The sequence below is a fragment of the Pempheris klunzingeri genome, chromosome 2, assembly GCF_042242105.1.
Source record: "Pempheris klunzingeri isolate RE-2024b chromosome 2, fPemKlu1.hap1, whole genome shotgun sequence".
Taxonomy (NCBI): Eukaryota; Metazoa; Chordata; class Actinopteri; order Acropomatiformes; family Pempheridae; genus Pempheris; species Pempheris klunzingeri.
In genome coordinates this window covers 30,609,129-30,621,651 of record NC_092013.1, presented here as the reverse complement: position 1 = coordinate 30,621,651, position 12,523 = coordinate 30,609,129, and the positions used below count along the sequence as shown (strand labels likewise).

The 12,523-nt window shown below is 49.6% G+C and overlaps 1 protein-coding gene across 2 annotated transcripts in view; it reads right to left on the bottom strand.

Moving 5' to 3' along the window:
* Window positions 1–4,652: 4,652 nt before the first annotated feature.
* Window positions 4,653–12,523, bottom strand: part of pdzrn3b (PDZ domain containing RING finger 3b) — an 81,281-nt gene continuing 73,410 nt past the window's right edge. For both annotated transcript variants that reach the window (XM_070846497.1, XM_070846505.1), the window contains 7 exons: window positions 12,119–12,372; window positions 10,079–10,166; window positions 8,292–8,390; window positions 8,047–8,109; window positions 7,837–7,938; window positions 7,559–7,675; window positions 4,653–7,048 (listed from right to left, as the gene is read on the bottom strand). In XM_070846497.1, the coding sequence (XP_070702598.1) occupies window positions 5,528–7,048; window positions 7,559–7,675; window positions 7,837–7,938; window positions 8,047–8,109; window positions 8,292–8,390; window positions 10,079–10,166; window positions 12,119–12,372 (2,244 nt within the window). In that variant the 3' untranslated portion in view covers window positions 4,653–5,527. The remainder of the gene's footprint in view (window positions 7,049–7,558; window positions 7,676–7,836; window positions 7,939–8,046; window positions 8,110–8,291; window positions 8,391–10,078; window positions 10,167–12,118; window positions 12,373–12,523) is intronic.

Below are 12,523 nucleotides of genomic sequence, written 5' to 3'. Positions count from 1 at the left end.
AGGTGTAACCATGGCGACCGGCTCTAATGAGCTAATCACGGCAAGGAACCAAATGTGCCAAATGTTTTTTTCAAAAAGCTGAGCAAAATCTTTAATCTTGGAAGCATCAATGCGCTCAGCAAACTGTGCTGTCAGTGTTCCAGTTACTAAAGGACGTCTCCATGTTGGCAGAAGTTGGTACTAGAGAGGTGTCGCCGTGGGGGGAGCACCACTTGTACATTTCATTGCAGTCTGCTGCTTAGACTTGAATGTTTCTTCTGTGTGACGTGGCTGGACTCATAGTTACACCCACTCCAGCCTCAGCCTCAAAAGATGGTCAGTCTGAAATGTTGTCAGGGGAAAGGGGGGGGGGGGGCTGGTTCTGTAGTGTCCAGGGGTCCAAACAACAGGCAGGACTTTATGACCTTATGTCCTGTAGGCTGGTTTGACCTCTGTGACTGTGACCAGCTTCTTTTTGTGACTTTCCAGAAGTAACAGTCCAACAGTTGGGCCCCCGCTGGCAGAGCCTCCAGAGCTGTGGTTTCCTACGTTCATGCAGCCGGCCTGTTGCGACAGTGCTGTAACACTCAATGATGTCGGTGTCATTGAGCGCCGCACTCTGCAGAGTCCCTTTGAACGCCGTGCACGGGGGTGAGGTAAATCCTCTGGATCCACTGGGGGAGGTGGCGGTACAGAAGAATGACAGCGTGTCTCCCTTTCCTTCGCTCTTCCTCTCCTTTCTTGTTCTGTTGCCGCCATCCTGCTGACTGAAGCCTATAATTTGGAATGTGTGTAATGGATAAATTAGCTGTCAGCCAATAAATCTGTGGGGAGGGAGCCATAGAGGTTCAGGCGATCTGACCCAGGAAGCTGCGCTGGGAGAATAGTTGAGCAGAGAGGGATGAGCTGTGGGAGGACGGAGTCGCTGAGTTACGGCTCCGCTGGGCCATAAACCAAAGCCAAGCAAAGGGCCTTTGAAGCTAACAAGACCACGCAGGGGTCAAAGACGTAGTTAGAGACATTTACGTGTCTTTGGCTTTCAAAGAGTGGCCTCGCAGTCTGCGTTCACGTGATGGAAGAAATGGACGAAGACGAGACCAAAATCTGCTCAGATGAAGAGGGAGAGTTTAGGGGGGGGTCTCCAGTATAACGTTTCTTAGAAAAATGTTGCATGCTTAGTTTCTGTTGGGGGGGGGGATGGTGTTTCTGCATGAACTTGTCACCACTGATGGCGTCCCCCCCGTCCCCCGTCTGTCTGGGTTACCTGACAGGATCCTGGCTGCCTCTTCTGACCTTTTAGCCAAAGTACATGAAATGACTCCCAGCCACAGGCCCACCTCAGTAATCATGGAGCCACCACACACGTGTATGAGACCGCTGTGAAGGTCGCTCACCGTTAATGAGGACTGTGAACTTTCAAATCCCACTTTCTTCCTTGACTTTTAAGTCCTTCACCTTATTTTTTCTCTCCCTCTTCCTCAGAGAGCTGCTGAGAAGCCACAGAGCCTGTTGCTCATACTGTGAATGTGACCATCATCACTGACGGTGCAGTTCTGAACAGATCCAATGTGATGGCTGGCTTACCACAGTGGGCTACAGTGATATATATATATATATAAAGTACATTAAAGTGACTCCACGATGAAGATTTACTTCTGATCACAAACCACCTGATGAGTCAGGCTCCGGCATGTTGTCCCGGCTCGTATCTCTGCAGGTAAACAGCATGTTCCCGTGTTCTCCTCCGGCCATTAATCATCCCAACGTCTCCGTGTTGTTCCATCTTGTACTTGTGATAAATCAGAACGGCTCGAGGATTTTATTATTCATTTCATGTTGGTGATATATTTAGTTACCTTTGGAGGCTTGCTCATCCATCCCACCTGTCACATATGATTTCACAGTCGACGTGCTGTTCTCATTGAGATGAGAGTGATAAAAAGCTGTGAAACACAATGAGGGTGTCACTTCTTAAAAACACTCCGCAGCTGATCAGACGCTTGTTGCAGGCAGCAGGACAGATGAAGTCGGATACCAATGAAAGTAATTTACAGATGGAGTGAGCTCAGGGTGGGGTCTGGCCTGCCCCTGTCCATACAGACGCTCACTTAGAAAATGCCATGTTTTATTGAAATTACAAAGTTTCCTTCCTAATTATGTCTTTTGGGACTTCTTTGAATATCACAAGTGAGCTAATGTTCTGCTCTGCAGGAGTAAATAACAACGGCTTGATAAAACCATTAATCTCTTGCTGCTAATATCCAGCGAGGCTATCGTGGTGCTCTTAATACCACGGACTTAAACCACCGATCAGTCATGCAAGTCAAGGTCAGAGCGATTTCTCTGGGTGCAATGATCCACTGATTTAATGGAGCAAAAGATGCACCACCCAGCAGCTGATAATGAGGGCGGTGAATGCATCGCCTCAGGTCATACTGCTGATATTTAGCAGTTTTTCCACTTTTCGTGCTGAGCTCCAGTTTTACATCAGCGATATTCTTTTGGATGCCGCTTCAAGTTTTATTGGGAAAATCACATTTTTTTGGAGCACAAGTCAAATCAAAATTCAAATATTCACAGAGCAGAGACTAAAAAAGCTCTGAGGACACGGCTTCCCATCCAAGCACCTGCTTCCTGACTGATGTTCAGACACGGTGGAGGGTGAAACATGTGCTTCAGCGTTTCTTTCTGTTTATCCAGCAGCTTGTTCTCTTTAATCCCAGATGTGAGACGTGCTAACACGGTGTCAACACCTGCTGAACTAGCTGGAGTGATGTGGTGCCTGCGAGGTTTATCAAGTAGAAATAAAGAATGTGCTTGTTTTAATGTAGGTCAGACAAGTCTACTTGTAAATATGGCGGAGTGACGGATAATATCTGAGTCTCTGAGTGCATCAGAATCAGCAGCGCTCGCAGGCGGCAGAGAAAGCGCCTCCTTATCAGTTAATGGATGAGTACACTGGAATGTCAGCCCGCTCTCCAGGCTGACGTTCAAACTGATGAGTCTCGCTCTGCAGCCCAAACACAGGACTGTCAGACGGTGGGGAGAAGAACACTTTCAGCCCAGAGATAATAAAAATACATGGGGGTGGTAAAGCCAAGTATGTGATCGACTAATCTCCCAGCATTCTGTGCTGGTGGGGGAGGAGGACGGAGGAGGACGGAGGGGAAGGCATCCCAGAATTGATTGCTTGAGCTTTTTGTTTGCCTTGCATGCCATATTGTTATCTCCCATTAAAAGAGTGTGCACAGAGACTTGTACCCAGACATAAATCACAAGGCTTGGGTTCACTCAGGCTTAAAGAGGAGTAATCAATTATCCTCTCACAGACACAGAGGAAGAGGCTGAGCTGGCACCCCGGGCTGCTCTCATTATCATAATCATCTGTGCTAAGTGATGCAGAGCCAAACATGGAGACAAGACATGAATGCACGAGCCGCCAGGTCTAACAAATAATACAACCTGAGGACGCTTCTGCGGGAGGACGGACTCTGAGGCCGTGACTCTTACTTTACACCAACAGGCTACCTGATGGTAGGAGGAGGATGCCAGTCAAACTCTTGTGGAAATCTGTCACGAACTATTCCTGAAATTCTGACGGAGAATACTTTGTCCAGAATCTGTGTTCACACCATGTACAGCAGCACTATGTGGGTTTTTGGGGCCACGTGGGGCAGCAGAACAAGCTGTAAACACAACGGTGATATGGTATCTGCCCATCTGACACTTCAAAGTCCAGTTTTCACTCTGTTTTTGGTCTCCACCACCTCCTGAGGAACACGTCTGTGTGTTTAGCTGCTAAATGCTCCACTATGTTCACGTTGATGAGGACGGTGGGAAACCGTAAAGTTTCGGGCTGTAAAACCAAAACAATGGGCTGAAAGACACTAAGACGCCCCGTGGAGCCGAGTCAGGTGGTCTTCATGTGGGGGTGTCGCTGTGATGGACACTTTTCACATTGCACACTGAAATGATGGATTAGTGCAGCTTTAAGCTCGACTCTACCTTCATTAAATTATTACATGGTGATGTGAGTATTGATTTTCAGATCAGTACCATTTGATTCAGAATGAAGACACTTAATCCACTTAACGCATGTTAACATGCTAGTTGTCGTTGTTGGCTCCTTAAAAAACAGAAGATATTGTTTGAAGTCACGTATCAGCAGAGACTCTGAGCTGCTTTTGTCCTCGGTGATGAGGCACTGAGCTTCTAATGGAAGGATCACATGGGAGCGGGGGGCTGGGGTCCCTCTAACAGATGGTGGGAGTCTTGACTCAGATAAATAAGCCATTAGCTCGGCAAGGAGGTAGCGCCACGTGAGGGGGCCTCACGCCAGCATCCCTGACAACTTTGGGCACAACAAAAAACAACACAGTTTATTCCACCAGACACTCGGGGCGGACTGATGGACCACTTTGTCCGGCTGAGGAAGAGCAATAAGAGAGGATGATGTCTGTCTGTCTGTCACATGGACCCTCCGCGCTGACCACTGCTGTGTGACGCTGTAGCGATGAAGCTCTGCGCCGTCTTCATCAGCGTTCTGGGAACATGTGAAAGAACCACAGGTGTTTCTACTGAGTGTGTGATCAGAGCCGTTCACACCTGCTCATGTTTCTGCTGATCCAGCAACGCTAACAAATGAAACTCCAACAGCATTTGAAAGCTCATCATATATAAAACAATAATTTATTATTTCTCTCATTTTACAAAACATCAAATTGTGTGGCTAACTAAGGATTTGTTAAGCTGTTAATCTGTTCAATACATGAGACCCTAAGAAAGCAAGAGCGACTACAAGGTGTGCTTCAGCAAACAGACATTTCAGTTTCAGCGTGAGAAACACACACACACACACACACACACACACACACACACACACACAATGATACCACGGCATGATGCTCTCTACAGTATGAAACAGATGGCACATCGCTGCTGGTGTAACTTTGGGAAATCAGCACCATTGGAGAGAAATTAAAACTAAAAAAGTGGATTTGTTACAAAAGATTTATTTTTTAATTTACAAAGGTCCTTTTGAAAAGGATTACGTGTTCTACCTTGAAGGAAAATAGCATTGTTTGCATAAAAGCATTAAGTATGCATAACAGTAAAATACTGATAAGAGATATATAGTACGAACAAAATAATGTAAAATAGTGTAAATGCTGGCTGTTTATGCATGGCACACTTTCAAAACCATCCAAAAAAGTCAAATATTGTGTTTCTGTTTCCAAAATTATCCAAAAGTACAAGCACAAAGGTAGAAAAGGTAACTGAAAGAATCTGAAAAAGGTTCAAATAATCAATCATCCTCGCAGCCTTGAGTCCAACTCAACCCTCTCATGTCGAGTCCAACCGTCGTCTGAAGGAGCTTCTCCTCCTCGCCGCACGCCAGGACAGCGTCCGTCCACACAAGGCTTTCCTTATTTCCTATTTACAAAATGTTGCCACATTGAACGAGGCAGGAATTTCTACCCCAACTGGTAGTGTCCTATGTACAGTCCGCCCCCCTCTGCTGGCCCGACACCTGAACTCAGAGCAGGACTCAGACTGTGGTCACAGACAGGAGGGAGTTGTAGACCCTTGTGCCGTCTGGTGACTTGGTGCCGTGGGTCAGCAGTTCCTGGATGGTCATCCAGTTGTCAAATATTTTCTTATTCCTCTTTTTCATCATCTTTTTGTGGCTGAGTTCGATGATGTTGGGCTCCTTCCTGTCCTCCGGGCCGGGCTGCTCCCTCAGACAGTCGGCTCGGCTCTGCTTCATGAACTCGCGGCGCTGCCTCTGCTCTTTGGCGCGGACCGCGTGCTGCTTCCTCTCCTCCTTGCTCCAGTAGCGCCCCATCTTCAGCTCACTAATGGCGTCGTCGTCCGTGGTCATGCCGCTGCGCTCCTCGTGAATGCGCAGGGCGCGCTCCCTCAGCAGCTTGTCCCGGACGGGCCGCTTGGTGATATAGCGTGTGCCGTCGCTGCGGATCTTCACCTTCCACTCCATCTTAGGCTCCAGGTCACTGGTGGTGATGGGGTCCCGGCACATGCTGACCAGGCTCATCTGGCTCTGGGCGTACTCCACGGCTGACTTCTGCTGGATCAGCTGCATGTAGCTCTGGTAGTGCTGGGCGTGGGCGGGGATGTGGGCGTGCTTGTAAGGAGAGTGCGGCTGGGAATAGCTCCGGCTGGACTTACTGGACTCTCCCTGCTTCCTGTCCTTGCTCTCCGCCTGCAGGGCTCCGTCTGGATCCCTGGGGGAGCCTCTGCTCCGGCTGGGGCCACAGACCTCCTGGACGGGGGACAGGAGAGGTTTGAGAATCCTGCCGTTGGAGCCGGTGGAGCCGGACGCCCCGGCTGGACCCTGATTCTCTGCCCCTCGGCGGAGCGAGTTGTCCGGAGACAGCTCCAGGGTGAGGGGAGTGCTGCGGCAGCTCTCTCCAGTGTTGTAGGCACTGGAGCTGTCTTTGTCTGATTTCTCGGGCAGCTCGGTGATGTCTGAGAGCTCGTGGCGGCGCGCGTCGATGCTGGTGTTGTAGTTGCGGAAGCCGCTGTTGTGGAGCATCCAGGACTCGCGGCACTGCTCCCTCAGCAGCTGCATCTTGTGTGCACGGACGATGTTCAGACACTCCAGCTCGATGGTGCGCAGCTCCTCGTTGAGCAGCTCCAGCTCTTTGTCCACACCGTCCTGGTCCTGGGCCCCCGCCCCGCCACCCTGGCAGTACAGAGCCTGGGCTCCACCGCTCCTCATCTGGCACTTCAGCTCCAGGAGTTCTCTGAAGCGCTCGCACTCATCGGCGGTGATGCCCAGAAAGTCAGTGTCGGGGTAGTCTGCGGAGATGAAGGACTCGCCGCCGAAGGGCAGGTCGCTGCTGCCGAGGGTGTCCTGGCTGTAGGTCAGCTTCCTGCAGCTGCCCAGGGTGTTGGAGGCCGTGGTCTGGTCGTCGCCCAGGTTCTCCTGCTCCGAGCTCTCGTCGTTCCGCGTGCTCTCGTCTGTGCGACCGACTCCGCTGTCCTTCTCGTGGTGGTTGGACAACAGTGTGGCCGTGTCTGTGGTGCCTCCGTCCTCCTCGTGCTTCTTCTGTAAGAGCAGACAACAGAGGGGGTCAGACTCTGTGCTGCAGCCAGCGGGACTGCACATGTGAGGTTCTTTCATGTCATGAAACATGACAAATCATCAATCACAACTGACTCCGTTGTAAACTGTTGTCAACATTTCTAATGCTTAGAATTACAGGGCTATGTGTCTTTTCTTGTGGGGATAATTTAGTTTCATACGTCGAAGCAAATATTAAGTTTACTACTAAAAAAAAGGTAGTAGTTTATTATTTATTGCTGACGGAATGGACCTTTAATAAACGCTCAGTGACTGTATTCTTCCATACGACGGTCTCCACTGTCTGTTACTAAAACTAGTGAACAGCTGTTGCCTCAGCAGAACTGGCTCATCCAACATAATCTATAGATGAACATATGTGTTGGTGCAGATTGATTGTGCTACTTTGCCTCTTCACGCTGTGCATGTGTGTGTGTGTGCATGTGTGTGTGTGTGTGTGTGTGTGTGTGTGTGTGTGAGTGTGTGTGTGTGTACCTGCTGCAGCATGCTGGCAGTGAACTGCATGGCCTGATGGTGCTGCTGCTCCAGCATGTCCATGTGGAGGTCATCCAGGAAGTCATTCCTGTCGTCATCCATCCAGCCCTCGTCCAGCTGAGGCGCGGGGGGGGAGAAGAGACGGCTCATTAGAAACACAGAAACCTTCTACTCACAGTCCTGCTCTTGTTTGTCATCATGAAAACAGAAGTGACTTTGAAGGACGCCACATCTGTCATGAACCTTTTCTGAGCTAACACCCGCGCCTTCCTCATCACCTGGATCTCGGGTCTGGCCACCAGCAGGGAGATGTTCTGGTTGCCCTCACTGGTCAGCAGCGCCACAGCATCCTCCCGGTTCTGGATCTCAACACCATTGATCTGGAGGGACAGAGGGAAATACTGAGACACCTGATCCCTTTTAAAACCATGACGATTGTACCCGTTACACTGGTACATTTACGTTAAACCACCCTGCAGTGGTCTCACCTGAATGATTTTGTCGCCTTCTCTGATTCTGCCGTCCTTCGCAGCAATGCTGTGTGGATCAATCTAGAGAGGAGAGGAAGACAGAGATTAAGGTTCCTCCTCTGAGATCACTCTGTCCGTCTGTTACCTGCATGGATGTTTCTTCCATCTCTCAGTTAAAGTGAAGATCACCACGGCTGACAGTTCCAGCAGTTGTTATTTACTGGCTGTTGAAGTGGATGTGAGAGCCGCCCTGTGCCACATACCTCACTAATGTAGATCCCAGCCTCGTCCTCATCATCAGTCCTGTAACAGATCGTCAGGCCGAGCTTGTCTTGGGTATTGGCTCGGTACAAATCCACTTCCTGGAGAGACACAGGCACAAACTAATGACCCGCACCGCTGAGGAGAGGATGGTTGTAGACGTGCTCGTGTTTTTCTGGAGCGACTGAATACATTGACTAAGAATTGGGATCATAGAGCAGCAGTGATCCATCAATCACTGTAATGGAGCCTTCAGCTGGACGCGGGGGGGGCCACTGGCTTTCTGAGAGGCCCGCTGACAGAATGAGAGATGGTGCTGTGGACTGTGGACGGTCAGAGTCCCGTTTTTCACTTGTCAACACCTGTAATCTCACAGATACAGATTAAGATACGAGCAGCGCCGTCCTTTGAGGGCAGAGGACGGACTCTGACCCCCCCAAAGCCTACAGCTGAATACTGAAGGTTTTCTTTAAGGAGCCGTTTGGCATTTTGGGACATACGTCTACTCCAAGAGATCATCAGGAAAGATCTACACCACTTTCATGCCTGTACGCTTGATATGAAGCCACAGCTGGGAGGGGGTTAGCTTAGCTTAGCACGAAGACGGGAAGAACCTGGTGCTGTTTTAGTGTCTGAGTCGATACTAGAGGGTGACATGAAAACACTGCAGACCTCTGATTGGCCAGAGGGAATCATCACTCGCTCCACAGGGGACATCCTGCACAAGCATGGCATTTTAAAATAGCCAAGCTACCATAGCGCCACAATCTTTTTATTCTCTCGACCAGTCATTCACTAAAAATCAACCTGCTGAAACACCCGTCCGTCCACTGACGAAGTGCCGACATATGAAGAACGCCGGCCCTTCGATGGTGTCAGAGCAGCGGCGCTCTGACGGAGGAGAAAGGGGTCAAAGTGTGTTTAGAATCTATGTCTAATTCAGAAGTTTATGAGCAGGCATCTTAAGCAGCACTGGTCTCAGCGGAACAAACGATACAGGGAAGCTACATTTAGCCCAACTTCAGCCCTGTTTTATTTATATCTGCACACACGGAGAGGCGTGTGTTTCAGAGTTAGTAGTATTCAACTTGAGCCTGTTAGAAACATTACGGTCTCAGTGGTCACACGGTCACATACGTGGAAGCGATGAGACACAAACTGAGCGTCCCTGGACTGTTTCTCAGGTGGAGGAGAGTCACTCTACAAGGACATCGGGTTAGTTGGTGTTTGTCTGCTGAGCAGCTGCCATCAGACGCCCTGAACTTTACCTTTCTGCTCTCAGCCTCACAGATCCTCCGTGGATGTTATTAACATAAAGCCGTAGGTGGCTGGGGCTTTACTGGAGGGGGTGTGGGGGCTGACGGAGGTCACTGAACAGAGGCTTGATCGTGGCCTCATCCAGGCATTGTTAGCGTGCATCATCAGATTCATCACTGCAGACCTATTATCTGTGCCATCTAATTATCCACCGGGCCTCATCTCCACTGCGTAGGAGCCGAGGGAGACTTATTAGGCCTTGTCACTAATAAGTAATGATGTCGCCGCTGTGCATCTGCCGGAACAAACCAGCAACTCGACTCCTGTCTGGCCTACAGCTCAGTCTCTGCATGGAGTTGGAGCGGCCATCAATAACGGTGATGTATCAGGACTCGTGGCCATTGGGCTGGAGACACAGAGGCGACCTTGGCTCTGCTTATGTAGCATTAATGCACTGCTGTCGGACTGTAGATCTTCATTGAAAGGAGGGTGGAGGAGAAAGAGGAGGAGGAGGAGGGGAGCTCATGTTTACCTCATATTCCAGCTCCTCGCGCTCTATGTCCTGCTGGATGCCCTCCAGGAAGTCACTGGGGTCAAAGTACGCATGTCCTGGAGGATGGCTGAGAACAGACAAAGACGGTTAGATACATCTGGAAAAGGAAAGAGACTGTGGGGGGGTTTAATTTTGCCCCAGAGTTTGAAAACTGAATGAAAAGTAGAGAGGAAGTAATGAGAACTCAATGTAGACATCACTCAAATCAGATATGGTGAAGCCCCCCCCCCACCCCGAGGCCGATCACAAATTAACAGGCTGTGTTATTAATGTGACCCGGAAATCAATTAAAGAAATTATTCACACACACACACACACACACACACACACACACACTATAGATGTAATTTGAGAATATGCAAATCCGAACGAGCTGAGGCATCACGTTAATGTGCCGCGGTGCCCCGGAGGAGCCGCCGTCTCCAGTAAGCCACGTGGACACTTTCCCCTGAAGCGGCGGCGGTGTGGTCTGCAGGAGGAGATAAGTCGTCTGTGTCTTAATTAACTGATAAGGTCAAAGGTTTGGTGTGTGTGACAGTGAAGTGACCTTTCCAACACCAAAGAAGTCTCCTCAGTTAAAGTGGACTTTCTGGAAACATCCTTTTGTTACCACGGCGATGCTTCCCACTAATCAGTGGTCTCTAGTCACACAGCTTCAGGTCAGTCAGTCTGTATGAGACGTCTCTTTACCTGGATGACATAGAAAAGTGCCCTGTCCAGGCACCACTGACAGAAAGTCACAGTCCCCTCCACCTTAGAGCACGTGGTTCTGCCGTGGGTCAGACAGGCTGTGGATATGAGCCTAATCAGAGAGGGGAAATGCATGGGGCTGACATGGTGGGGGGGTATTCCTTCAGGTGCACATGAGATGATGAAATGCCATCCAGAGGTTCTGCTCTGAGTGACGGCTCCGTCAGTTTGACGCCGTCTGCTCTGAGACAGAGCTTTACAACAACGGTTACTGAGAAGAGACGGGAATTCTTTGGTGTTAGAACTCAGAGATGTTAAGAAGAAAGGTCACTCCACTGGTTTGCAGTGATCCAGGAAAAACTTGGTTTCCAGGTCCCTCTGCATCAGCACCTCTGCACAGTCACGTTGAAATGAATGAGGCGGCTGTGTTTTTTTTCACTGTGGTGTGTCTGAACGCAGCCTAATGCTTCATCTCCACCCTGACAACAGTCCGGAAACACAGCTGAGCCACATTTAGGCCACTGTTCAGCCACTACTGTTGGGCTGCCTGGGCAATGAATTTCTGCAGTGATGGAGGAGAATACTTCTGTGTTCTTCATCATTTTCCAGGTGGTGGAAACTGTGGCTTCTGCATACAGACAGATATAGGACACAGCTGCAGATATGGGACGTTAACATTGGAGGGTCTGTTTTTGGTGGGACTATAGTCCCTTCTACCATGGAAGCCCTAAAGAAAACTCCTTGTTGACCAGTGGACAATGTGTGTGTGTGTGTGTGTGTGTGTGTGTGTGTGTGAGCACACGTGTGGATATTTGTAGGGGCATTAATGCATAAATGTGACGACACGTTCATTCTATGTGTGTATAGAGATCTGTACAGCATATATTAGCCATCAACTGGCTGTACTGTCCAAGAAAGAGATGCCAAAGAAGAATTTCACAGTAATTTTACCTCTCAGAACACAGTTTAAAACACCACAGACACACTGACTGATGGAGGCAGCAGCAGAGCAGCAGCTCCTGTGTTCTGTTCTCTAAAATCCCTGTTTTAGTGAATGTAGTCTGGTGTGTGTGCTGTTTGTGGTTAAACCAAAAGGATCTTCCAGGTCTCTCTCTGTAGGGATCCTTTCCATGATGCTGTCACACACTTAGAATAACACTCTGAGCCTGTCAGTGGATCAAACAAGCTCTTTTAGTGGACCTACTGTGATCAGGTGCTGTTGTCCTGAAGCCTGTTTGCTGTCTGTTCTACCGATTCATTTAAACACCAGAATATGTGCACATAGGTACCAGGTGGGTTCTTTCAGCAGGGCTCTCTCTCAGAACTTACTCCTCTGGAAGCAGATACTCCTCCAGCTCCGTCATGGGGGGTGAAGACGGGGGCAGCTTCGTGAGGGCCATGATGTGCTGGAGGGTGATGTCGGTCTGGGTGCTGTTGTCTGACACCTGGGGGTCGGCAGCCGGGCCCACCTGTTTGGGATAAGGCGCACGTCGCAGAACCTGGACCATGATGGGATCCTTGGCGGCGCGGAAGGCCTCCACCGCCTGGTCGTGGGTGGCCTTGGAGAGATCCTTGCCATTGACCTGGAAGGAGGAGCAGAGAGAGATCGGAGGATCAGAAATCATACGAATGCAACAACTTTCTTCCCATGTGGTGTTGTGATGATGATGATTATTCCACATGGATGAAATCATTATGTGTGATGATGAAGGCTGCGCCCACACAGACTCAGCA